The sequence below is a fragment of the Phacochoerus africanus genome, chromosome 6 (assembly GCF_016906955.1).
Source record: "Phacochoerus africanus isolate WHEZ1 chromosome 6, ROS_Pafr_v1, whole genome shotgun sequence".
NCBI lineage: Eukaryota > Metazoa > Chordata > Mammalia > Artiodactyla > Suidae > Phacochoerus > Phacochoerus africanus.
In genome coordinates, this window is record NC_062549.1 from 123,679,180 (window position 1) to 123,703,891 (window position 24,712).

Genomic DNA, 24,712 nt, shown 5'->3' on the forward strand with positions numbered 1-24,712 from the left:
GTGGCTTGGGTGGCTGCTATGGAGCAGATTTGATCCCTGGCCCAGGAACTTTCGCATGCCACAGGTGCAGCCAAATAAATAAACAAACTTTGGAGTGTTTAAAATACAATACTCTGAAGTTCAATCACTCATATTTAATCCCACTTGTTCATTAACGCACATTAAGTTGGGTCACAGCCTAGCAAAGGATAATGGCTGATCGTTCTCCGGAGCACTAGCACAGAGATTTATGCACTGTAAGAAAACAGACAAGGCAGGGCCTGTGCTCACGAGATGTGTGAGTCAGGGCAGGAAGGGGACAGTACGGGTGGTGGCTGAGGTGAGGCAGCCAGGTGCAGGGGTTGGGGCTTGGCGGTTGCAGGGAAAGGGGACCCTCACCCCTCTAGTTGTGCCTGTCTTCCCCGGGCTCTTGCCTGAGCCCTGCCTCCTTCCTAAGTGGGTGCTCAGGTTTCCAGAAGGCAGCCCGTCTGCAGCGCAGGCTGGCGCGCAGTGGGCTCAGCCCAGAGCTGGGCCTGCCAGTCCCTGGGCGCTCGGAACAAGCTTTCCTGGACAGCGTCTTCTCTTGACCCCTCATCCTCTCCAGCTGACGGTGGTCACGCGGAAATACGGATTCAGAGGGCTGTGTTGAGGTCTGATCCCCAGGGAGTTGAGTTGTGGGTATCATAGCTGTCTCCCCACACAAAGGGGTTATGAGGACGGAATGAGATAGTGGGTCTTAACACACTTAGAATAATGATCAGAAAGTGGTTCTGGGATGGGAGACGGCAGAGAGTGGTCAGGGGACCCTCAGCCTTTGCAGACCCCCTAAGGAGCCTGGGCAGGAGGCGGGGGGGAGTGGTTGACCCGGGCAGACTCGTTAGCTTCTAACTCTGTGTCAACACAGTTGACTGCATCCTGCCCACTGCCCTAGGCCTGAAAGAGGACAGAGATGCGTTCCACAGTCTCTGGCTTCAAGGCGCTCCCGGCCATGCTGGTCCTGAGGGGCAACCAGGAAAAGAGAGGACGAGGAGGGAGGAAGAGAGGGCGCTCTCGGTAGAGGATGTGTCTGCGGGGAGGGGGTGGCTTGGAGACAAGGCAGACAGCAGCGACCCCTCACCTTGCGAGGCCTGGAAGTTAAGCCCGAGGGCAGCAGAAAGCTGTTGGGGCATTTTGTTGTTTGTTTGCTTGTTTTTCTGGCCACACCCGCAGCACATGGAAGTTTCCAGGCTAGGACTGGCAGGAGCTGCAGCTGCTGGCCTACGCCACAGCCACAGCAGCTCAGGATCTTTAGCCCACCGAGGGAGGCCAGGGATAGAACCCGCATCCCCACAGACATTATGTTGGGTTCTTAACCCGCTGAGCCACAATGGGAACTCCTGTTGGGGTGTTTTCATCCGGGGAATGACATGATCTGCCAGGACTAGATGCAGGAAGCCACTTTGGCACCCAGGCCAGAGACAGTGGTAGCCTGGAAAGGACCGAAGCCAGGAGCAGACGGAGTCGAGTAAGCCGCTTGGAGAAGGAGTGGGACGTTCGTACGACAAGACTTAGTCACGAACTGGCGGGAGGGAGGGAAGACGTCGGCCAGGGTAGTCGGGAGGCTCAGAGAAGAGGCTGTGGCTTTAAGGATGACGAGGGTTCCGCGTGGCAGGGCAGGGAGTGCCCACAGGGGCTCAGAGCTGGGAGAGGCTCGCGTGGGCTGGGGACCACGGTAGGTCAGAGGGCGGGGTGGGGGGTGGGGGGGTTAGATCAAGCGGATGGGGAGGGCAGGTGGGGCCTGACTGCCGGGCTCTGGCTTCCAGTGGGGAGTTAGGGCCTTAACCTACAGCCGATGGAGAACTGCTGCGGGGCCAGGAGACCACCCCAGGCCCCAAGAGAAGCAGGAGGCTTGTGCTAGTGACTCCCATTTGCTGAGTTCTCACCATAGAGCAAGGGCTTTATAGCAGTCACAGCTGCCAGGCTCTGAGTCTCCAGTCTGCCACTGTGCCAAGTTCGTCTCCACCGCAGTCCTGTTTGGCAGGTCCTCTCTTCTCCTCACCCCGAGTGGGGGGAATCGAGGAACCCTTCCTCCGTTGAGGGAATTGAGGTTAGGGAGGTTTGACCCAAGGAGAGGCCGGGACTGGAGCCCAGGGCTGACCCTGGGCCGAGCGCTCGTGCTCTCTGCCTGCTGCCCCGTGCCTCTCCTGCGGGGAGTTGTCTGGGGCCTCAAGCCTTAGCGGACGGAGGGCCAGGCAGGGGCAGAAGCCAGGGAGAGGACTTCGAATTGAGATGAGAAGGACAGCACCCAGGACGAGGTACACCCGCCTGCGCTGTCCTCTTCCCTTCCTCTAGGACGACAGAGCCGGCCACGGAGCCCATCGACAATGAAGATGAGGATGTGGCTGAAGAAAGACAAAGAATTATCGGTGGGGGAACTAAAACTGATATCTTAAGGCTAAATGAACTAACCAAGGTAAGGGGCTAGATGCAGGCTTGTTCGTTTGGAGGTGCCAGTTGGACCAGAGATGGCAGGCCGACGTTGTAATTTGCCTTCTGGAGAAGAGGCGATACGCTTATGCAGGCAGTTCCTCTCTTGTTTTATGGGGGTTTTCATCTGTGTTGTGACCTGTCTTCATGCAATGCACTTTCCTGTCTCGTCTTGGGCCCGGACTCAGGCCCCAGCGACCTGCACCGCTCAGGCTCCTCTGTGCATTTCCGCACAGTGGGTCCACCTCCTGGGGCCCACGGCACCGCTCTGCTCCCCTGCGTCGCCGTGTCACCTTCACCTGAGCCACCCTCTGCCCTGCCGCTCTCACCCGTCTCAGCACTCAGTCCACTTTCTCTGGCTCTTGCAGATCTACCCAGGCGCGTCCAGCCCGGCGGTGGACAGGCTGTGCGTGGGAGTCCGGCCCGGAGAGGTGGGTGGTCCGCAGGGCCCCCTGCACGCAGAGGCCGCTCCCGCATGCGTCTCGTCTCTGCTCAAGCAGAGCTAGTGAGCAGACACGAAGCCCCGGCCAGCTGGTCTGTCCACTTTCTAGTAGCCGTAGGGCACAAGAAAAGCGGTGAAATTAATCGCAATCATTAACTGTAGCCCGTATACCTGGAATAGTATCACGTCCTCACGTAATTCATAGAAAACGTTGTTCGTGAGATACTTTGCACTCTTTTTGTCGTGGTTCTAAGTCTTCAAAATCCAGTGTGTGTCCTGCCTTACCACACACGTAGCTGCATTTGAGGGCACAGCAGCCGCTGCTGAGGAAGAAAACTTCCCACTCCTCCTGCCTCTTAGGTGCTGGGCCAGGACTCTGTAAACTGGCCTCACACAAGCCAGATGCACGAGAGAAAGACAGAAGCTTGTCAGCCCGTGCGTCGCACACACGCGGGGAGCTGCCAGACCCGAGGGGGTGGTTACAGTGCGGGCTCGGGCAGCGTCTTAGCGAAGGACCACGACAGCTCGAGAGAGGTCACAAGATGCAGGATGGGACAGTTGCCAGGGCGGGCAGCTGCAGGAGGGCCAGCGGGTGGGAGACCAGTGGCAGGGGACGGTCAGTAAAGCTTGCCACACAGACTCTCCGGTGCCGCCTCCAGGCTGGCACGGGTCTCTGAGGTGTCTCCAGTGATGAGCTTCTGTCCGTCTGGGTGGAGAGGAAGGGGGAGCAGCTCGTAACGTCATGTCCTGCTTTGATGCAAAAAAGGGGGTGCAGAGAGCTCTTCACGTATCTGCCTCTCCTCATTTGCCCTTCTGCCGAAAGGGCACATTCGGCCACCTGGCACCATGCATGGCTCGCGACCGAAAGGCAGCACAGGTCTAAAAGGCCATCTTCCCCCTGCCCCTGCCACATACACACACACACTCGCACCCTGGGGCCTGACACTGCGGGCCGGCCGGGCTCTCGGGTGAGGCCCGTCCTCTGTGTCCGCCCTCAGTGCTTTGGCCTCCTGGGAGTGAACGGAGCTGGCAAAACGACCACGTTCAAGATGCTCACTGGGGACACCACAGTGACCTCAGGAGATGCCACCGTAGCAGGCAAGAGGTGAGTGTCCTGCTCATCGTGTCTCAGGCTCTCTCCCCCAGGACCCGGGCCGGTCCCTGTCCCACGTAGGAAGGAGGAGCATCCGCCCTGCCCCTGGGAGCCTGAGAGGCCTGTGCGGAGGGTGGACCGCCCAGCGAACATGGTCCAAAAAGTCTGAGACGCAGACTCCTGGAAAATTGAACTGTTAGCATGAATTCTCAGAAAGTTCTGGGAAGCACCAAATCAGTGGTTCTTAGTCTTTTGTGTGTTATTAGTATCCGACCCTTTGAGCATCTGAGGTGCACACGCACCTCCTTCCTATAAAAACACACCATTGGTTCCTGTTACCTCTCTCCAGACATTTCTGCAAACAGTTTCTGGGAATTCACTGAGCCCTGAAGCACATTTTTGACCCCACGGGAACCCCTGGGCCCCAGGTTCAGACTCCTGTGATGAAGCATCCTCTCTGAGTTTCTACACGGGGCTGGTTCAGGGACCCTCGGCGCCCTTGCTCTGCATTGGCTACATCTACACCGACGCTCGGCCTTGCAGGTCAAGGTTCCTTTATAAAGGGGAGACTGGCGTGTGTCCTTGGAGTGCGGGAGGGCGGCTCTGTCATAAGGAGCATGGAAATAGACGGGGCAGGACAGAGGACACAAGCTGGCACTTGTCTGCCTCTCCCCAGGCTGCTCCTTGGACAGCAGCGCTCACACACACTAGATGCCCAGAGGACACTCTGCCCTGGTCTATAACGCAGAGGTGGGCCCTGCTGACATCTAACCAGCCTGACCGGGGCCTCTGTGCCTCACCAGAAAGCCCTCCTCATTGTGGCCCGATGCTACCGCAGGGGAGGCCCGAGCGTCCTTCGCCGGCTCGGACGGGGTGATTTGCTTCCCCAGCCTCCCCTGTTGGGTCTAGAGCAAAGGGAATGGCAGGGGTGGAGCCAGGCCGTGGCCGGGTCTATCTCACCTTCAGATCCAGCCTAGCTTGCAGCCATGCCCGTGCCTTCCTGGTGGAAACCAAAGGGGAGAGGCAGGGGTGGAGGGCAAGGGGACGTGGTAGGATTTACCATGAGACCTCAGGGCAGCGTTCACGTGGGACATGTCCGATGCCCAGAAGGTAAAACCAAGACGGAGGCTAGAAAGGAACTATAGCTTTAGGACACAGGATCGGGGGTTTCCCTTCATGGCTCAGTGCTCAACGAACCTGACTAGGATCCATGAAGATGTGGGTTCAATCCCTGGACTCACTCAGTGGGTTAAGAATCCGGCGTCACTGTGAGCTATGGTGTAGGTCACGGACACTGCTCAGATCCAGCCTGCCTGTGGCTGTGGTGTAGGCCGGCAGCTGTAGCTCCAATTCGACCCCTAGCCTGGGAATTTCCATATGCTGTGGCACAGGTGCAGCCCTGAAAAGCAAAAAAAAAAAAAAAAAAAAAAGATACAGGATTGAGGTTCTTTGGTGGAGTGGCAGCTCCTGTGAATGGGGTGGAGTAGCCTCCTTGCTCCCCTGGATGGTTTTGATGGGCCCGCCCTACCTAAGTGGTTTCAGCACACTGGGGAACTGGAGGGCCCCTCTGTGGCCCAGCCTGTTGCAGCCATCCTTTATTCATAGACCCTAAGCAAGAAGGGGAGGGAGAAGAAATCAGACCAGCCCATGGACAGTTCATTTTCTCATTGGGGCAATCTGTTTTCAAGTGGGGGAGAATGTATTGGTCAAAGGGAGTGGACAAACCTCAGTTCACTTCATTTCTCCATCTCTGCTGCCAGCCTCTTGCTCTGAGTGGTGATCTGATTAGTTCTTCTTCTGTTGACTGTATTTCTGCCAAGAAATACAAATGGAGAAATATACTTCCACTGAGAAGCGCGTGTCTTCTCTAGCTACTTCCCAGATATTTGAAAGGGATCAAAGGCCACTGGTCATTTTCATAAATTTGGTCTTCCCTTTGTTTTTCAACCACAGGGGAGGTGACCCAATCCAAAAGCATAGCTGACTTTGGGTAACAGGTATTCAGTTTATCATAAACAGGGAAACTTGGGGGAATCTGACTGGATTCACAGCTCACAACTCCTGGAGTTAATCAGTTAATCAGTATCTCACTAAAGAGCCCCTGCTTTGATTCTTAAATGTCATGCATGTTTCTAAAGCAAAATAGAAGAGCAGAGCAGCTTGCTTTTTTTTTTTTAATTTTGCTTTTTTAGGGCCACACTCACAGAATATGCACGTTCCCAGGCTAGGGGTCCAATAGGAGCTACAGCTGCTGGCCTACACCACAGCCATAGCAACACCAGATCCAAGCCACGTCTTCAACCTATACCACAGCTCACAGCAACACCAGATCCTTAATCCTCTGAGCGAGGCCAGGGATCGAACCCGCAACCTAGTTGGATTCGTTTCCACTGCACAACAGTGGGAACTCCAGCTTTCTTTTCTAATTGGCAGCACCCCCTCCAGCCCCAGAGCGCTGGGCACCCCCTTTGGAAGGAAACCTGCTCACTGCCTTTTCTTCTTGCAGTATTTTAACCAATATTGCTGACGTCCACCAAAGCATGGGCTACTGTCCGCAGTTTGATGCCATCGACGACCTGCTCACAGGGCGAGAGCACCTCCACCTTTACGCACGGCTTCGGGGTGTGCCAGCCGAGGAAATCAAGAGGGTAAAACATGGCCGTGGTGCCCACTCAGGAGTCTGTAAACCGTGAGCCTGTTTCATGAGCGTATTTATTTAAGATGGGAGAGCTGGGGCCAGCCATCCCCGTGTATTCATCCAGCAAAAGCTTACTGAGTGTCTGCTGTGTGCCGAGAACTGTTCTAGAAAACGGGGGTATAGCAGTGAACAAAACAGACAAAAAATTCCTGTCTTCACATCTGAAAAATGATATATGTATTGACCCTTTGATCTAGCAATCCCCCTTCTGGGCATTTTACCCTGGAGACGCCTCCCACAGTCCACAACGTTTATGCACAAGTGATTCACTGCGTTTTAGTCATAAAACATTGGAAATTAGCTCAATGTTTAGCCATAGGAAACTGGCTGAATAACTTATGACAAATATACACAATAAGATCCTATGCAGATATAAAAACAAAACAAAACAAAATCTCTGTGACCCGATACAGAGTTATTTCTAGGAGATATTGTGAAGTGAAAAAGAGAAAAGGGCCCAAGAGCAGACACCGAAAAGACAAACAAATAAAGTGTACGGTACACAAGAATAAAAAGTCCTCAGGGAAAAACAAAGCAGGGAAGAACGGTTGGGGCGGGGTTTGCACGTCCAGGTCGGCTGCCCAGGGACAGCTCGCAGAGGAAGAGCCACGGGGCCGGCCGGGGGGCGGGGGGGGGACATTCCGGGAGAGGTGCCGAGGGCAGAAGCACCATGGGCTTGTCTCTGGTGACCTCCTCAAAGCACTGCTCTAATCTGCCATCCCTCTGTGTATCCGGTCGTCAGTCACCACCCCCAAGCCCCCAAGTCCAGCACCCAGTACAGTGCCTGGCTCAGAGGAGGTGCTCAGGAAGGGTGTACCAGATGTGCCCACAAGACACCTACCGTCTCTCCAAGAGCCCCTGGGGTGCTTCCTCCCCCACTCCTGGCCGGAGTCCAGGACACCGGCTGAGAAGCTGGAGGCTGTTTCTCGGGGGGCTGCACCCCGGGGGTACAGAGCTGACCGAACCACTCTGGGATCTAAGGCCCAGAGAGCAAAGGAGACTCTGGCCTTGAAGGCCACCAGCCACCCCGTGAGCCAGCAGGCGGTCCTGTGTCAGCCTTGCTGAGTTGTCGTCCTGAAGGTGTGACATGTGGGAGCTCAAGGCTGTGGGTTAGTGGAGGTCTGGTGTGTTGGCTTGTCTGCTTTTCCCAGGTGGGATCTCTTCCTCCTCCCCAGGTGACAGACTGGAGTATTCAGAGCCTGGGCCTGTCCCTCTACGCAGACTGCCTGGCCGGCACCTACAGCGGAGGCAATAAGCGGAAACTCTCCACAGCCATCGCGCTGATAGGCTGCCCGCCGCTCCTGCTGCTGGTGAGGGGACCACCACGGGGCCCCCAGGGCCAGCAGGAGCCAAGAGCTGCATCTCTGTGATTAGACCCGCAGATTTAGAAAACGCAGCGCTCCGCCTCTGTTCCCTCCACTGCTCATTTTGAGCAGGTCAGCCCCGTGTTTGGCTCCCAGCTCTCGGGGGAGCTGGAGTCACGACCCGCCCTCAGTCCCAGTTCCTGGGAAACCTCCTGCGGGGCCGCAGGCGCGCAGCAGGGTGGTCAGCCCCTCCGCAGAAGGTCGGTGTCCAGACAAAACTGACCACTGCCTGAGGAGGCCCATTGGGGGTCCTAATTGGACAGGAGCACTCCTGGAGCAAAGGCTCATTCATGGGGGTCTCAGCACAGCTGGACCAGGCCCGAGGCCGCCGGGGCCCCTGCAGTCTGGGCTTTGTGAGAGCACAGGCCGCCAGATTGGAGGGACCCTGAAAAGCCATCTGAGCTATCTTCCTGCCTCCCTGCGAACATTATGTATGGAATTTTTCCTTTCGTTAAGATAACTCCATGGTGGCCCTCACCAACCTTAAGCCATTCGTGGGCGGAACGGGTCAGAAGCGTGCACGAGGCTTCTTCACCCTCCTGACTCACCTCCTGCCCTCCCTGCCCTGCGCCGGCCTCTGGTCTTCCCCACCGGGGAGTGACTTTTGTGCATCATCTGCCAGCGAGCAGAGCGGCCCCAGGGAGTCAGCCACGGAGGCTGCCAGACCCAGGAGAGGCTGGCTCCCAGCGCAGCCCCTGCCCTCTCTGCCCCCCCCACCCCCCAGGACGAGCCCACCACGGGCATGGACCCCCAGGCTCGCCGCATGCTGTGGAATGCCATCATGGGCATCATCAGAGAAGGGAGAGCTGTGGTCCTCACCTCCCACAGGCAAGAGACTCCCGGGGGCTGGGGTGGAGCAGGGGTCCCTGAGCTGCTGTCCCCCCCCAGCCCTGACGTGCTGTCCCCCAACCCCAGCATGGAGGAGTGCGAGGCCCTGTGCACCCGGCTGGCCATCATGGTGAAGGGCGCCTTCCAGTGTCTGGGCACCATTCAGCACCTCAAGTACAAGTAAGGACGTGGTAGCTGTGGCCTCTGTCACCTTCCAGGGGGAAGGGGGGACTCGGCCAGGCCCTGTGCTCTCTGCTGACCCGTGGGAGAGTCCTGCTGCCCCTCACCCTCGGGCGGAGGAGTCTGGCCCTCCTTGTGCCACCGCGAATGGAGAAAACCCAAGTGCGGGGTCGGGCCCTCCCTCCTGGGCCCTCCGCCTGTGGCTGGAGGGTCCCCGTGTCTCCAGATGCAGATGCTGATGGGGACAGATGCAGAGCCCGGCTGGGTGAGGGAGGCCACTGCCAGGGCTTGGTCATCCTGCCACTTGGCACCAGATGCAGCCCCCATGACCTGTTTTATTTAATAAGAGTCTTCAACCAGTGCAGGAAGGAGTTGGAGACCCAACAGCCTGCGCAGTCGGTTTTCCTTTCTGGCGTGGCTCATGCTTTTGAGTTTGAGGAGCAACCATGTAATAAATGACAGACCAGCAAGGTCAGTGAGGACTACCTTGTCCCTGCAAATTGTAAACTGCTGTAAATAACGTGCTGTCAACGGCAGTTCTTGTGCCGAAGCGGACCATGACTTAAAATAGGATTTTGGGAGTTCCCATCGTGGCACAGCGGAAACGAATCCTACTAGGAACATGAGGTTGTGGGTTTGATTCTTGGCCTCCCTCAGTGGGTTAAGGATCCGGCGTTGCCATGAGCTGTGGTATGGATCGCAAACTCGGCTTGGATCTGGCCTTGCTGTGGCTCTGGCATAGGCCAGCAGCAGCAGCTCCAATTCCACCCCCTAGCCTGGGAGCCTTTATATGCCATGGGTGCGGCCCTACATGTATATATATATATATGATTTTGATGATAATGCCATGCTCCCTTGTCTTATGGTCTATCTTATGGACAGGAAGGGTGGACTTAGAGTTATCATTCATTTATCAAACACACTTTTGAGAGCCCAGAGCAGAGAATTCACCGAGCCAGCTGGTGAAAGGAAGAGCCCTACCTCACACTTTGCCTCCATGTGCCCAGGGTAGTCTTGCACGGTACACATCACGCTCAGAGACGTCACAGAGACAAATGACGGAGAAAGGGCTGGCAGATTAGCTGCATTTGGACATTTGCATGGCTTCTTGAGCAGCTATGGCTTGGACACTGCACAGATCTCGGGGGGTGGGGGGGGACACTTCAGCATGTGACACAGACGTGTGTCAGCAACTTGCAGTGTCCACCTGCTGGAGACATGGGTGCTCCCTACTCCTCCCCCCGCAGCAGCCCCCTGGGAGAGCAGGTGAGAGGGAATGTAGGATGGGCAGTTTTCCAGGGCTGAAAGGCAAAGGCATTTTACTGCAGAGGCGACACCCCTTCATCACAGAAGGAGCCCTGGATCTGTGCACCCTGACCCATGGGGGAAGGCAAGCCAGCTGGCCAGGCCCTCCCTCTCGGTGAACCAGTCTTTATTCACAAGGGAGTGGCCTGGGGAGGGCAGGAGGGAAGCCCCTCCTAGGCAGCTGCATTTGTCTGGAAGCTTCCAGGTCCTAAGCCCTTACTCCACCTGGCCAGTTTCTTAAAGGGCCAGACTGTCTTTCCCCCACTGAGTGAGCGCCGGCCCCACGCGCCCTGGGGGGCAGCCTGTGACCCCTGCACAGGGCTCGAACCGCCTGTGCCTGTGTTAGAGGGAAAGGAGCAGGGCACAGCCGCGTCGCCGGGAGGTGGACCCAGGAGGCCCATTTCACCACCCAGACCTCTAAAAACCGCTATCACACCACTTCTGCGGGAACCACCGGGGCTTTTTAAATCCGAGTTTTAGACATGCACAGGGCCTTTCACCCCCAGCGCTCTGGATGAGTCTGGTCCTCCCTCTGGGCTTTTGCCTGGGACCCGACTGCTAACGGGCCTGGGCCACGCCACTGTGTGCGTCCCCCAGGTTTGGAGACGGCTACATCGTCACGATGAAAATCAAGTCGCCGAAGGACGACCTGCTTCCCGACCTGGGCGCCGTGGAGCAGTTCTTCCGGGGGAGCTTCCCGGGCAGCGTGCTGCGGGAGCGGCACCACAACATGCTCCAGTTCCAGGTCGCCTCCGCCTCCCTGGCCAGGATCTTCCGGCTGCTGGTCTCGCACAAGGACAGCCTGCTCGTCGAGGAGTACTCGGTCACGCAGACCACGCTGGACCAGGCGAGTGGGCGGCAGCCGCGGGGCGCAGGCGGGCGGGGCGGACCGGGAGGGCGGGGCGGACCGCGCCCGGGCCAGCGCCCTGGGTCTCTGTCCCCCCCGGCCGCCGCCGCCGCCGCCGGGCTTGGGATGTCACAAAGCCCTTCCTCACGGCTCTTAGTCATCCTTAGGCCTCGGTGGTCATTTTGACCTCATCCTTCCCGCCACCCTAGGACGGTATTTCTCCTTCCCGGTTGGTGGCGGCAGCCCCCTTTTTTTCTTTTCAAATCAACTTTACAGATGCGTAATTTCCATCCAGTAGAAAGCACCCATTTAAAGCATACACGTCAGTGAGTTTTGATCAGTGTGTGTGCCATGTGTCAGGTTTTTTAGTGTGATCCCTCTTCCGTTGTGGGAAAACGCACACACACACAGACGTCTACACTCGTATGTCGCACGGTTGAGCATTTTAGGTGGCATTACACCTCTGTGGCATTAAGTGTATTCACATCATGATGCAACCATCACCACCACCTCCAGAAACTGTTCAGCTTCCCAGAGTAGAACTCTGCATCCATCAAGCAGTCCTCCCCAGTGACCACCCCCAGCCACCATTGTACTTTCTGTTGGCTGCTCCACAAGCCCCTGTAAGTGGACTCATAGAGTATTTGTTCTTTTGTATCTAACTTATTTCAGTTAACCTAATGCCTTCAAGGTTTGTCAGGTGTTAGCCTGTGTCAGACTAGCCTTCCTTTTTAAGGCTGAATAAGATTCAGTTGTATGTATATGCCATCTTTTGTTTATCTCTTCATCTGTAGAAAGATTTGTTTCTGGTTTTATTGGTTGTTTTTGTTTGTTTGTTGGCTGCCCCTGCAGCGTATGGAATTCCTGGGCCAAGCATCAGATCCAAGCCATAGTTTCAACCTAAGCCACAGCTGTGGCAACGCCAGATCCTTAAACCCACTGTGCCAGGCCAAGGATTGAACCTGTGTCCCAACCCTTCCAAGACACCTCCAATCCCATTGTGCCACGGCAGGAACTCCTGCTTTGTTTTGTTTTTTAAATAAGTGACCTGATCCACTGCAGTGGTGCCAGGTCCTTAACCCACTGAGCCATCTGGGAACTCCCTATTGGGTTTTTGTCTGTTTTTAAAATAAACTTCCTTAAAGTAAAGCAATGGAAAGAGGCAAGCCTCTGTTTACGCTCTGGGGCTGGCTCTCAGCATCTGCGTGGCAGCGTAAGCAGATGGAGGCAGAGACAGGAGTCGGTCATGCTGCACGTGGACTAGAGAACAGAAAAGGGACTCACTCCTGCTTTTTGGTTTTGGAGGCTTTTGTTTTTCCTTTAGAGCTTTACGAGGATGCTGCTACCTGAGAAGCTGCCTTGCTTCGCTGATCTTTTAACCTCCCACAGTGCTTCTTGGGCTCAGCTCACAGGTCTAAGAAAAAGCCCTGTGCCCTGCACAGGACAGCAGCTGCTCCCGCAGGGCTGGATGTCACCTGCGCAAAAGCGGGAGCAAAGTGGGCAGGTGGGTGTAGGGTGCTGTTCCTGGAAGCATCTACCTACTCTTGCTCTTCTCTTGCCTCCAGGTGTTTGTGAACTTTGCTAAACAGCAGACTGAAATGACACACGACTTCCCTCTGCACCCGCGAGCGGCTGGAGCCAGCCGACAGGCCAAGGTACCCCTGCTGCTCCTGCCTGGACACTGCTTGAGGCAGATCCTTGGCTCAGGGACCCAGCTGGTCCCCAAGGCCCAGACGTGCCTCCTGCAGAAAGCCCCCCCTTCTAGCCCCCTCCTCCTCCCGCCACGTGTCACCTGCTCTGTGCCGAAGGACTCTTCAGTCCGTAGTTGTGTAGGTTCCTCTTATAGTCAGGAAACCTTTGAATGATATGGAAAAGAGAGCTTTTGAACAGAACTTTCCCACATGTTCTTGCTTATAGCAAAAAAAAAGCAAAAACAAAAACAAAAAGCTTGGATTTTGGTAATCAGCAGGGAAGATAAGAGATAATATTACGTTTCGGTTGTTGGTACTGGACATAGATGTCTGGTTCTGTGTTTGGGTTTCTAAGGAAGGAAATGAACTGGCAGTCATTTCAATGATGGGCTCACTTGGTTGGATCAAGGATTATTGTCTGTTTTAGGAAGAGGGCTCTCTGTTCTTTACAGAAATATCAAGATGATGGATGGAGAAACAATAGAAGGTATTTATCATGGCCTGTGATAGCTCTTAGGATAGGTGCCTCCAGGTTCGTGCCTGGACACAGCACCCCATGTACGGAGCACATTCATCCCAGCTCCCCAGAAAGAGAACAAGAGAAGGAGCTGGAGAAGGTACCTGAAGGGGGGGGGGGCAGGGCCCAGGTGCCTTGGCTTAAGCCTGGGGTGTTAAATGCTCACGTTAACGCAGCCATTCTCTCCTGACCTCGCTGGAGAGTAAATCACAACCAGAGCATTTTCCCAATAAGAAAAGATATGTAAAGTCTTATTTCCCATAAAGTTCTCAGAAAAACCAGGTACAGGCAATGATTGAAACACTTCTTTCCAAGGCGCTACTTGTGAATTCTCCCCTTTTCTCTTGACCAGTGGAGACCTAAAAACTACTTGGTAAGGCTGACGTGGCCCCGAAAGAACTAAGTTAAAGCACCTGTCCACGGAAAGAGTTTTGCTGAGATTTCTTTCTCATTTATAAATCTTATAGTTGCGGTTTACGCCAGTAGATAATTATCCTTTGAGAGCCACTTGCCGTTATAAATCCCTTCTATAACTCAGAATATGTAATTGGGTAGCAAAAGTGCTTCCTAGAACTAAATGAGTTTCTATAATGAGTTTGCGATTCAAAACCTAACTCGGACTCTGTGGCACATACCATCTTCATAAAGGTTTGCAAAAATTCTTCTGCGTAACGCAGTACATTAATGAGTGCTTTGAAAAATAATAATTACCTTCTTGTTCCCATTATCCCACTTTAAAATACTGTTCCTCCGTAGGAAGTGGACAAAGGCAATCCCGCACCTCAGAGATGACCTGAATGACGACTGTGGGGCTTTTAAGGCAGAGCATGATAACTTTCTTAGGCACAGTCACAGCCATTGGACACGGCACAGAGGGCGTAGATGCCCTCTAAGATGCCAGCAGGTGTGCACACAGGGGCCCATGCCCCCTTTAAAACCTCGGGGCTGGAGAGTCAGAGCACCCACGGGATCATCTGGCCCAACCTTTTCGCAGACAAGGAAACAAGCATAGCCCGTAAGCTTAGGTGACCAGCGCCCTCTGCTGAGCTTCCTTCAGAGCTTGATTGACAGCCGTTGAACCTCTAGTCTCAAAGCCGTCCTGCTATCGCTTCAGCAAACGGAGATGAGGACTGTTCAGCTGCTCGCCTTCCACAGTGCTTGACCGCTGCAGCGGAGAGGAGCCCCGGGCAGCTGGCACGGCCGGCACCTTTGCCCCATGCTCATCTGCTGGGATCGGCCAACATAAGTGATCCCTCGGCATCAGAAACAAACGCATGTGGGGTACACAGCGAACTCCAGACGGGCTCTTTTGGAAGGAAACCAGGACTCGCTGGCCTGGAACATCTGGGGGTGAAACTGACCCAGCCAGCTGAGCACAAACCCCTCTCATCTGCAGAAGTAGAAATCTCGCTTCATCTCCTGGAGGCTGTGGCCTCACACTGCCCTCATTTCACGTGGATCTGCTGTTTTCTGTGTGTGTTTTATCTTTAATGTGTAAGTAAAACGCAAGCTGCTGATCCCAGCTCTCCGATGTCTTTGATCTCCGTGTGCGCACCACCAGCTGTCGTTTATTTATGTGCTTATTTTGTCTTTTTGCCATTTCTTGGGCCGCTCCCACGGCATGTGGAGGTTCGCCTACACCATAGCCACAGCAGTGCGGGATCCTTAATCCATGGAACAAGGCCAGGGATCGAACCCTAACCTCGTGGTTCTCCAGTCGGATTTGTTACCCACTGAGCCAGGACGGGAACTCCGCCAGGTGTCGTTTTAGACCTTTTTTGTGCCTGTGTGGCTTCCTGTCCTGGTGAGAGCTTCGGTGAGTTTTTGCCACAGGAGTGCCCATCGGCAAGGTTCTGCAAAGCTGTGGTGAAAACGCAAGGACTGGTTTTCTGTCGGCTCTGCTTCGTAGGGGTAGGGATGGAGTAGGCACAGGTGGTTGTAGGAGTCCCAGTAGGGGATCATAGATGGAGAGGGAACCCCGGGAGACGCTGGACGGCCACTGTCAGTTCTAGAAAGCCATCAGCACAAGGCAGGCTTGCTTGACCAGGGGAGGTGCAAGAATTGCCTCAGGTCGTGGGGGCGGGGGGATGGGATGAGGCCTGCATTCAGATTCAGACCCAGGGCCACGGGTTGCAGTCTGCCCTTCAGCTGATTTCAATACAGACTTACCGGATACTAGGGAGGAGGTACTTACTCCTCCTGGAAAAGAAGAGGCGGGCCTTTCCAACCCCCACGCCCTTTGGAGGATAAAAGCTTCCTTGCCTGTCGGCTTGCATCTCTCACAAGCGTCCTGTCCTAATAATTCTGTTTGTTACTTATCACTTGACCTCTCGCTGAATTCCTTCTATACAGAGGCATGAAGGACGTGAACCTTAGTGAGTCCAGACACAGGGTAAGTAACTCGAATTTAAAACCGTGGGTTCAAGTCCCAGTCTGTGTTTTGGCTGGGTTCAGGGTATTCGTGCTGTCAGTTTCAAGAGGGTTTGAAGAAAACACCCTACTAGCAACGCATGTAAATAAATCTTATCCATTGTCAGCTGGGTATTATTAGGTTTCAAGTCTGCTTGTCTGGAAGCCCATCTGTGGGTCATGGAGGGAAGCTCGGTTTAGTTGTCTGTCTCAACTGCATCTGAGCTGTTCCATGGTAAAGGGCTGTCTTTTTCATCCTTTTGCCCAGTTCCTGACACAGAGAAAACACTCAACAAAGACTTGCTGAACTGAACACTTTAAAAGCTCCGCATGGAGTTCCCGTTGTGACTCAGCAGTTTTGGAACCTGACTAGTATCCATGCTGGTTTAATCCCTGGTCTCCATCAGTGGGTTAAGGATCCAGCATTGCCATGAGCTGTTGGTGTAGGTCACAGAAGACTTGGATCTGGAGTTGCCGTGGCTGTGTGTAGGCTGGCAGCTGCAGCTCCATTTCAACCCCTAGCCTGAGAACCTCCATATGCCTCAGGTGCAGCCCTAAAAAGACCAAAAAAGAAAAAAAAAGAAAAATATCTCAACAAAGAGGGGGGCGGGCGGGGAGCCAAAGAGCTGAAGGCAGCAGCAAAGGGCAGGCAGAACCGCAGGGATGCTGTGCTTTAAAACAATGCAAGTCACAAGACAGAAGCAGGGAACACTCAGAAGGAGGCAGCAGGTCCATTCTTTGCTTGGGTCTGAGGAACCTTCACGTTGGAAACTTGGCCCAAATCTCCTGAGAACCTGTTAATCCATGTTCAGAAAAATCTCCCAATCTGGTTTAAGAAGGGGTGTTTACAAAGAAGAAAAGGAGAAACATGGAGAGTTCAGAAAACCTCGGGAGATGTTCCAGGAGCGCGACGTGCTGCCGGATTCTCCAGCCTTCCTTTCCCTCTGGGGAACTGGAGGTCCGGGAACAGTTGCGATCAAAAGAGACGCTCTGTTACACGCAAGGAGAGCTCAGGGAGAGCTGCGGGTGTTCCTGCCGCCGGGCTCGCCTAAGGAAAGAAAACAGCCCGGCAGAGCTCTGAGCTCGGGAGTCCGGGTCGCTGGAGCAGCCAGGAGGTCGGCCTGCCCCGAGGCCTGGGGGCTTGTGGGGAAAGGGGGCTTCCCCCCGGAAAAGTGGCCACAGGACCTTTCCGGGACAGCTGCTCCAGGCACCAAAGGGACGCAGCCCACGGGCCTGGGCTGTGGAGCGTTTGGTTTCCTCGATGTGGAGATTCAGTGCCTCAGCAGGTCCTCTGAGATGAACCGTTCATGACACCTGGTGTCCCCAGGGTGGAATCACTGCCCCATTTCGTCCAAGGTGTTCACCAAGCTGGGGAGGCACAGGCACTTCGAGACTCATAGACCCACGGGCTTGTCAAGCGAGAAATAGCTCAGTGCTCAAAAGCTAAGCCCTTCGGTAATTGTGAGTTTGACTGTTTCAGTGGAAAAGGCATCCACCTCGCAAAGGATTAAATCACTTGGCCGGCCACCCCGGCTTCCTTGGGGCCCCCGTCTGGTCCTCCGCAGGCTGCTTCACTCCCGTGTCTGAGGACATGCCCACCAAACCCAGAACCCTGAATTCCCTGCCCGGCTGGCCCAGCGTCTGCCTCTAGGGCCTTTGACCACAGAGACCCAAGCCGCACATGGCACGTGCGGCCCCTTGGGAAAGCGGGAAAGTGATAAAAAAGAGGCCTAAACGACAGGGCAGCTGGCTCTGCAGCACCGTCGGCCAAAGCAGGAAGCCAAGAAGTTGAAACCGGAGCGGGTCATCAGGGAGGCCATTGTTAGCTTAACTTACTACTTTAAGAATTGAGATATATATGCCATGAGGACCCCAAAATGTAGTCTCCTCAGAGCCTTTCCCAAAGCTCACCATGACACACGCTCGGCTTTCTGAGCAGCTGCCTGATGGCAAGGCTGGGACATGTACGTGTCATGAGTCAAGCTTTGGCCAAGCCAGTCACCCTCTTGGTTTTGGGCATTAGTGGCTTTCCTGCGGGACCACGGCTGCTTGCAGCCAAATCCCACAGTCAGGGGGGCATGTGTCACCCGCAAAGCACCACACACACACAGCACCTGGTCCACAGCTTCCCAGGCTCCCTCCCTGCTTTGCAATGATGCTACGGGTTTTCCACCAGAACCCGGCAGTCTCTTTGGTCTTGAATGATGCTGGCAGCTGAGTCGATCCTGCTGTGGCTACTAGAGAAGCAAAGGGGTAGGAGAAGAGGGGGGAGGACACTGAGCTCGAGGGAGGGACAGAAAGATCTGGGAGGAAAGCTGCACACAAGGCAAAGCCCATGTTTGCGTGGTGTTAACACTCTCCTGCCGTGGGCGGGCGGGGGGGGGGGGGGGCGGCGGCAGGAGGGGGGTCGGCACACTCTCCGAAGGGGCTGATAGCACGGATGTTTTAACTTTGCCAGTCGTGACATCTCCGGTAGCAACCCCTCAACCCGGCTGTTGTAGCCTGAAAGCAGCTGTAGATGACACTTTATGGAAGGGGCCCGCTGGCTTTGGCCCACGCACCTGTGCCCGCCTCTGTTGTAGTGAGGAGGCGAGGAGGCAGGGTTAGAGGAAGAGCCAGAGCGCTTCGGACTGCTTTTTCGAGACCCCGGTACCCGCGTCTCCTGTCCTCCGCCTTAGGGCAGGGACTTTCAGTAACTGCGGTTTAGCTGGGAGAGCAGGTGTTCAAGGAGAAGTCTAAGGCAGAGAATGGAGATGATTTTCAGCCTCAGAAACTGTCATTTCCCATCTCCAGTCTTGACAGATGCCCCAGCCTACAAGGCAATCCTTCGTGTTCCAACTGCAGCAGCCACGATGTACCTGAGCCTGATTTACCTGCCTCACACCCACTCGCCTCATGCAACAAGACGCCTTCAGACACAGCCTCCGTTCCGACCTAAACCGCTGGTGTTTGAGGCCCAGCTCTGAACATTCATGTGGCTTTCCCCAGCTGACCCAGAAGCTCTATGAAAGCATAATGGCACAGTCAGTAGGGCTGATGAATTTTTAAATCTGGGTGCAGAGTTCCTGTTGTGGCTCAGCAGGTTAAGAACACAACATCGTGTCCATGAGGACACAGGTTCAATCCCTGGCCTCGCTCAGTGGGTTAAGGATCTGGCATTGCTGTAGCTGTGGTGTAGGCCGGCAGCAGCAGCTCTGACTCAACCCCTAGCCTGCCGCAGGTGCAGCCGTTTAAAAAAAAAAAGAAAAGAATTGTTCAGGAAAGGAAGGAAATGGAAAAGGAAGAGTAACTCAATACTTGCTGTTGAAAGCCAAACTTGAAAATTTTAGGAAGAAAACATAAGACACTCGTCTTTACCACGTTGGAATGAGAACATTTTCTTGAACATTAATATTGGTTGTTAACTCCAAGCACCAGCTCTGTGCCAGGCACTGTTTTAAACATTTGGCCTCTTTAATCATCTAATGCTTACAAGTACCTGATAAGCAAGAATTATGATCATCTCCATTTTACAGATGAATGAACAGAGGCCCAGAGAGGTTAACTTAACCTAAGCAGAACAGTAAGTTGGAGGGGCTGGGACTCAAACCTACATAGTCCAGCTCCACTGCCTGTATTCTTAACCACGACAACCTCTCAAAAACCACATAAGGGAGTTCCCGTCGTGGCTCAGTGGTTAACGAATCCGACTAGGAACCATGAGGTTGCGGGTTCGGTCCCTGCCCTTGCTCAGTGGGTTAACGATCCGGCGTTGCCGTGAGCTGTGGTGTAGGTTGCAGACGCGGCTCGGATCCCGCGTTGCTGTGGCTCTGGCGTAGGCCAGTGGCTACAGCTCCGATTCAACCCCTAGCCTGGGAACCTCCATATGCCACGGGAGCGGCCCAAAGAAATAGCAAAAAGGCAAAAAGGCAAAAAAAAAAAAAAACCCACATAAGACAAACACAAGTGCGCACACACACACAAACACTACCATAGGGGGAAAGATGAATTTGAATACATTAAAAACTTCCATAAAACAAAACAATCTAAAAAATGAAGATAGACCCAGAGAAAGAAATTATTTTAAATGAACATAATGAACAGAATGTTAGTATCCAGCTATAAAGGATTATGATTCAATAAGACAAGACAAACAACCCAAAAGAAAAGTGAGCAAAGACCATGTAAGCACATCACAGGACAGGAAACTCAGTCATTGAACATATGAAAAGATGCTCAATCAAGGATGAAAATCCAGAGTGAAAAGTCATTTTGCTGCAGCAAAAATGCAGCAACACATTCGTGATGTTTCTGCCCCAGGAAGCCTGTTAGAGACTTGGCACCTGCGGTTTCTCTTGTGTCACGTAAGCACATTCTAACTAGCAGGCTGCCACATTCCAGACTCCCAGAAGGAAAGCAGGTGCTCTGCGCAAACCACAGAGTTGATGCTTGCACGGTCGAGGCACAGGAAACCAGCCTTATCGGTTAAAGAACAGTGGGAACACCCCAGATGTTTGAGATCCCCAATGCCAGCCAAGGGCCCACCCAGCAGCCAGCCACTCTCCAAGGCAGCAGGTTCAGGCCTGCCATGTTAACCCTTTTCTGCCGAAGGCGCGTGGCTCTGGTCAATTTAAACGGCGGCTTGGTGACTCCTAACGAAGCTGACATGTGCACGTCCACTGGCCCAACCGTCTCCTCCCAGGACTACTCCCTAGTAGAGAAACTTTGCACACGTGCCCACGGAGACACAGTCAGGTGTGCCCTTTGTAGCCTGATTTTTTTTTTTTGTCTTTTTGTCTTTTTAGGGCCACACCTGCAGCACGTGGAGATTCCCAGGCTAGGGGTCTAATTGAAGCTGTAGCTGCTGGCCTATACCACAGCCACACCAGATCCTTAACCCACTGAGCAAGGCCAGGGATCGAACCTACGTCCTCATGGATGCTAGCCAGGTTCACTAATGGCTGAGCCATGGCAGAAACTCCCATAGCCTGATTTCTAATAGCAAAATATCAAGAAATAATCTGAATATTGGTCAGCCAGAGAGTCAATAAATGAATTGTGTCCAATTCCTGAAATGGCTGTCTTGGAGCAGTGGAAGTGAATGCATTAAAATTACGTATTTCAAAATAGATAAATCTCAGAACTTAACAGCAAAAATATCTAATGGCAGCAGGACACGGACAGCAAGACCTTCCCTGGCTGCTCAACCTAAAACATCAACTGCCCCATCCTGGCGCCATCCCTCTTCCTGCTTCCTCTCACATCTCAGCAGTTATCATCACCTAACATAGTGGCTGTCATTACTTACTCTTCTTGCTTATTGTCTGTCTGTCCAACTAGACTACAGACTCCATGAGGGCAGCAGCTTTTGTTCATTTTCTTTACTTTTTTGGGTTGTTGTTAACAAATCCATTTTAAAATGTTTAAATTCTTGACATTATAGAACTAAATCAGAATTCAACATTCTACTCTCACAGTTCCTATCAACAAACAGAAAGAAAATTCATGAGTCAAAACACCAAAACTAAACTAGAAACAGAGAAAAGTTTATAAAACGAAAGCATGAAGTCCCAAATTAACAGCTGAACAGAGAATGTAATTTTTAAATTCTTAGGGGATGATAAAGTCATGTAGAAACTGAACTCTTAGGAAAAATTTAAAACCTGGAAATCATTGGCCAGAAATTACACAGCTGGATTATGAGAAACAGCATAAAGGGGTTATGAGGGAAATTATGCTTTTCTAGCTGTACCCCAAGCTCTTCTCACAGGAAAGCCTAGCATTGGTTAGACTCTGGGCCAGGTGAATACCGGCAAAGAACCAGGGATAGGACTCTCCTACCGGGAGAGCCTTCCACTGGGTTGGCGGTTTTGATCTGGGCCCTGGACCTCTGGCAGATCTCCTTAATGCTGGTGCCTCGGTGCCTGACCATGTAGCCTGTTAAGCTATTTAGAATGGTGAGTTCATGGTCGGTTTGACTAAATGCTGCATCCAGTCTCGCCCAAGAGCCTTTTATCTCTGGAAAGCGGGCGTTTGTTCTGGCAAATTTCACTGTGCATCACGGCAAAGGGAAGGCATGGTCTTGCCACCTGGCCCAGCTCAGCTGAACAGGGTGGAGGCCTGGTGTGTTGTCCCTGGATTGAGTAGGCATCTGGAGGTGGGGGATCCAGGTCATGGATGGCAAGGGGGCTGCCCGCAGCATCGCTGCACCGAACGTGGCCGCCCTCACAGATGATTGGGGAGCCGTCTGGCACAGGCTGGTACAAAATGGTCATGGCTCTCCATTGTGGAGATGGGGAGAGCATCTCCAGCATGACCAGGCCAGTCTGCTTGGCACACTCGGTGACAAGACAGCAGCGTGCCAGCAATGGTGATGGTCCGCTTGGTGGGTGAGCCAGCCATACTCCCCACCCCCTGCCAGTGCTGAGGTGGTGCCTGGCCATAGTGACTACTCAGTAAGTACATGTGAGTTAACAAAGGAATAGAGCATGCTGCCATTTTTATAAAATTTATTTATTTATTTATTTATTTTTGTCTTTTCGCCATTTCTTGGGCCACTCCTGCGGCATATGGAGGTTCCCAGGCTAGGGGTCGAATCGGAGCTGTAACTGCCAGCCTACGCCAGAGCCACAGCAACGCAGGATCCGAGCCGTGTCTGCGACCTACAACTCATGGCAATGCCGGATCGTTAACCTACTGATCAAGGCCAGGGATCGAACCTGCAACCTCATGGTTCCTAGTCAGATTCGTTAACCACTGCGCCACGACGGGAACTCCGATTTTTATAAAATTTAAAACGAGAAAGTACAAAGGATGATTGATAAGATACAAGTATATACAGTAAAAAAACATGCTTGAGATGATGAGCACTGAATTCAGGACTTGACTGCTCTTCTGGGTGGCGGGGGAGCAGGATGTGATTCACGGAGAGACGCAGAGGAGGCTCAGCTGTAGGTATGATAAGGGGAACTCCCTTATTTCCTAGAAATATCTGAAGAGGGAATTTCTGCCATGGCTCAGCGGAAACAAATCTGACTAGTATCCATGAGGACGTGGGTTTGATCCCTGGCCCCACTCAGTGGGTTAAGGCTCCAGCATTGCCACGAGCTGTGGTGTAGGTTGCAGATGTGGCTCAGATCCCATGTTGTTGTGGCTTCTGCATTGGCCAGCAGTTACAGCCCTGATTTGACCCCTAGCCTGGGAACCTCCATGTGCCACAGGTGTGGCCCTAAAAAGACAACAAATAAATATGTATATATTATATATGCATATATATGTATATATATGTATATATATGTATATACATAGCTGAAATAATAAGGTAACATATTAAGACTTGACAAAACTACGTGATGGATACATAGATTTTTTTTCCCCCTGCTGTACAGCATGGGGATCAAGTTATTCTTACAGATACGTAGATATTTGTATGATTTCTCTATTTTTTGTAGGCTTGATCTAGTTCATCTAAAAACTACCCTACCAGAGCTTATATCTTACACCACCACTCGCAACTCCTGACAGCAACCCCCCCCCCCACCATCAGAGGCCGCCCCGCACCCTGAATATTCACAGCAGCCTGCGGAGGACTCTTGCGATGACTGCTCTCACCCCAGCTGGAGCTGGATCGATCTTAAGTTGCCAGGTATTGAATTTCGCTCACCTTCACGACCCTCTTATGCTCTTTCATGATTGTCTTACCATAAAACAGATTTTCAGTAAATGTTGAATCGGGTAGCGTGAAAATGGTGCTTTGGGAAATGGCAGGCAGAGCCGGCTACATAGCTCTGGAGGGCTCTGTGCAAAACAAGAACTTATTTTAAAATTGTTTAGAGGAGTTCACATGGTGGCTCAGCAGAAATGAAGTATCTGACTCGTGTCCACGAGGATGCAGGTTGGATCCCTGGCCTCGCTCAGTGGCTTAAGGACTCTCTTCCACAATAACCAGTAGTGACTCGGTGCAAAGTTGCCCAGGTGGGGATGGCGTTTCTCAAGCTTTGTGGTAAGTGTGGCCTGGTCCCCAAGCTCTCCCCAGCAGAATGGAGTGGAAGTGATGGAGGTGACACTGGATGCTCCCTTGGTGCTCTGGTCCCCAGCTTTGCTGACTGGGACTTGGCTTTGTGGTCACCATGGAAACAAGCTCAAGGATGCAGGACGGCAGAGCCACCAGATGGAAGGACTCTGGGTCCCTGAGTGTGTGTGTGGAGCAGAGCTGCCCAGCAGTGCAGCACACTCCCATGACCATTAAGTGGCTCGAATCAGTCTGCATCTTGGTCACATTACTGCAGCCTAGCTTGGTTGACAAGGGATGTGATAGAAGCGTCATTTTTCAGTCACCCAACAGCCAAAAATAAGGCCTTCTAGACAATTCCAATGCTGTCACGGTCTCCTAGGCCCCGTGTACTGGCAGCAATGGGCCCTGGGCCCACCCCAGGGAAGGAGCCTGGCCTGGAGGGGGAGGTAATACACGTGCTCCCTCCCAAGCTGCTTAGGATGTTAAGTTTCCTTGACAGAGAAAGCCTAGAGACCCCTGCACAGCAGAGAGAGGTCCTCACCAGGGCCCGACACCCTTCCTGCCAGCCTGGGGTGGGCTGCCCTGAGCCCCACAGAGGGTCCTCCCCAACCTTCAGAGCCTTTTCTCCAGGGACACAGGGCAAGATCGCTGGCCCTGAGAACCAGCTGGGCTGAGTCGGCTGGACCAGGGGGAGGAATTGTTGATCAGGCAGCAGCAAAACTCCATAGTCACCAAGTTCCCAGCAAGGCTACAAACAGCCCTCGAGTCACACTAGCCCCCAGTCCAACCAGCTTGTCACCAGATAGCATCCAGGGACCAAGGATCAGATGTGACATAACTCAGCATGTGGCCCAGAGCAGGAACGCACAGACTCACACACATCTCTTTCTTTGCCAACAA

The 24,712-nt window shown here is 53.4% G+C and overlaps 1 protein-coding gene and 1 pseudogene across 5 annotated transcripts in view; one reads left to right on the forward strand and one right to left on the reverse strand.

Annotated features, from left to right (window-relative positions):
- The window catches only part of ABCA4 (ATP binding cassette subfamily A member 4), a 130,329-nt gene extending 115,397 nt beyond the window's left edge, over positions 1 to 14,932 (forward strand). For 2 of the 5 annotated variants that reach the window (XM_047785262.1, XM_047785263.1), the window contains 10 exons: positions 2,311 to 2,431; positions 2,814 to 2,876; positions 3,886 to 3,992; positions 6,487 to 6,628; positions 7,854 to 7,988; positions 8,767 to 8,870; positions 8,958 to 9,050; positions 10,953 to 11,202; positions 12,768 to 12,857; positions 14,167 to 14,932. In XM_047785262.1, coding sequence (XP_047641218.1) covers positions 2,311 to 2,431; positions 2,814 to 2,876; positions 3,886 to 3,992; positions 6,487 to 6,628; positions 7,854 to 7,988; positions 8,767 to 8,870; positions 8,958 to 9,050; positions 10,953 to 11,202; positions 12,768 to 12,857; positions 14,167 to 14,202 — 1,141 coding nt within the window. In that variant the 3' untranslated portion in view covers positions 14,203 to 14,932. The other 3 variants (XM_047785264.1, XM_047785265.1, XM_047785267.1) reach the window with 3 other exon arrangements.
- A 6,642-nt stretch (positions 14,933 to 21,574) lies between these two features.
- LOC125128746 (poly(rC)-binding protein 1-like) lies at positions 21,575 to 22,200 on the reverse strand (annotated as a pseudogene).
- Positions 22,201 to 24,712: the final 2,512 nt, after the last annotated feature.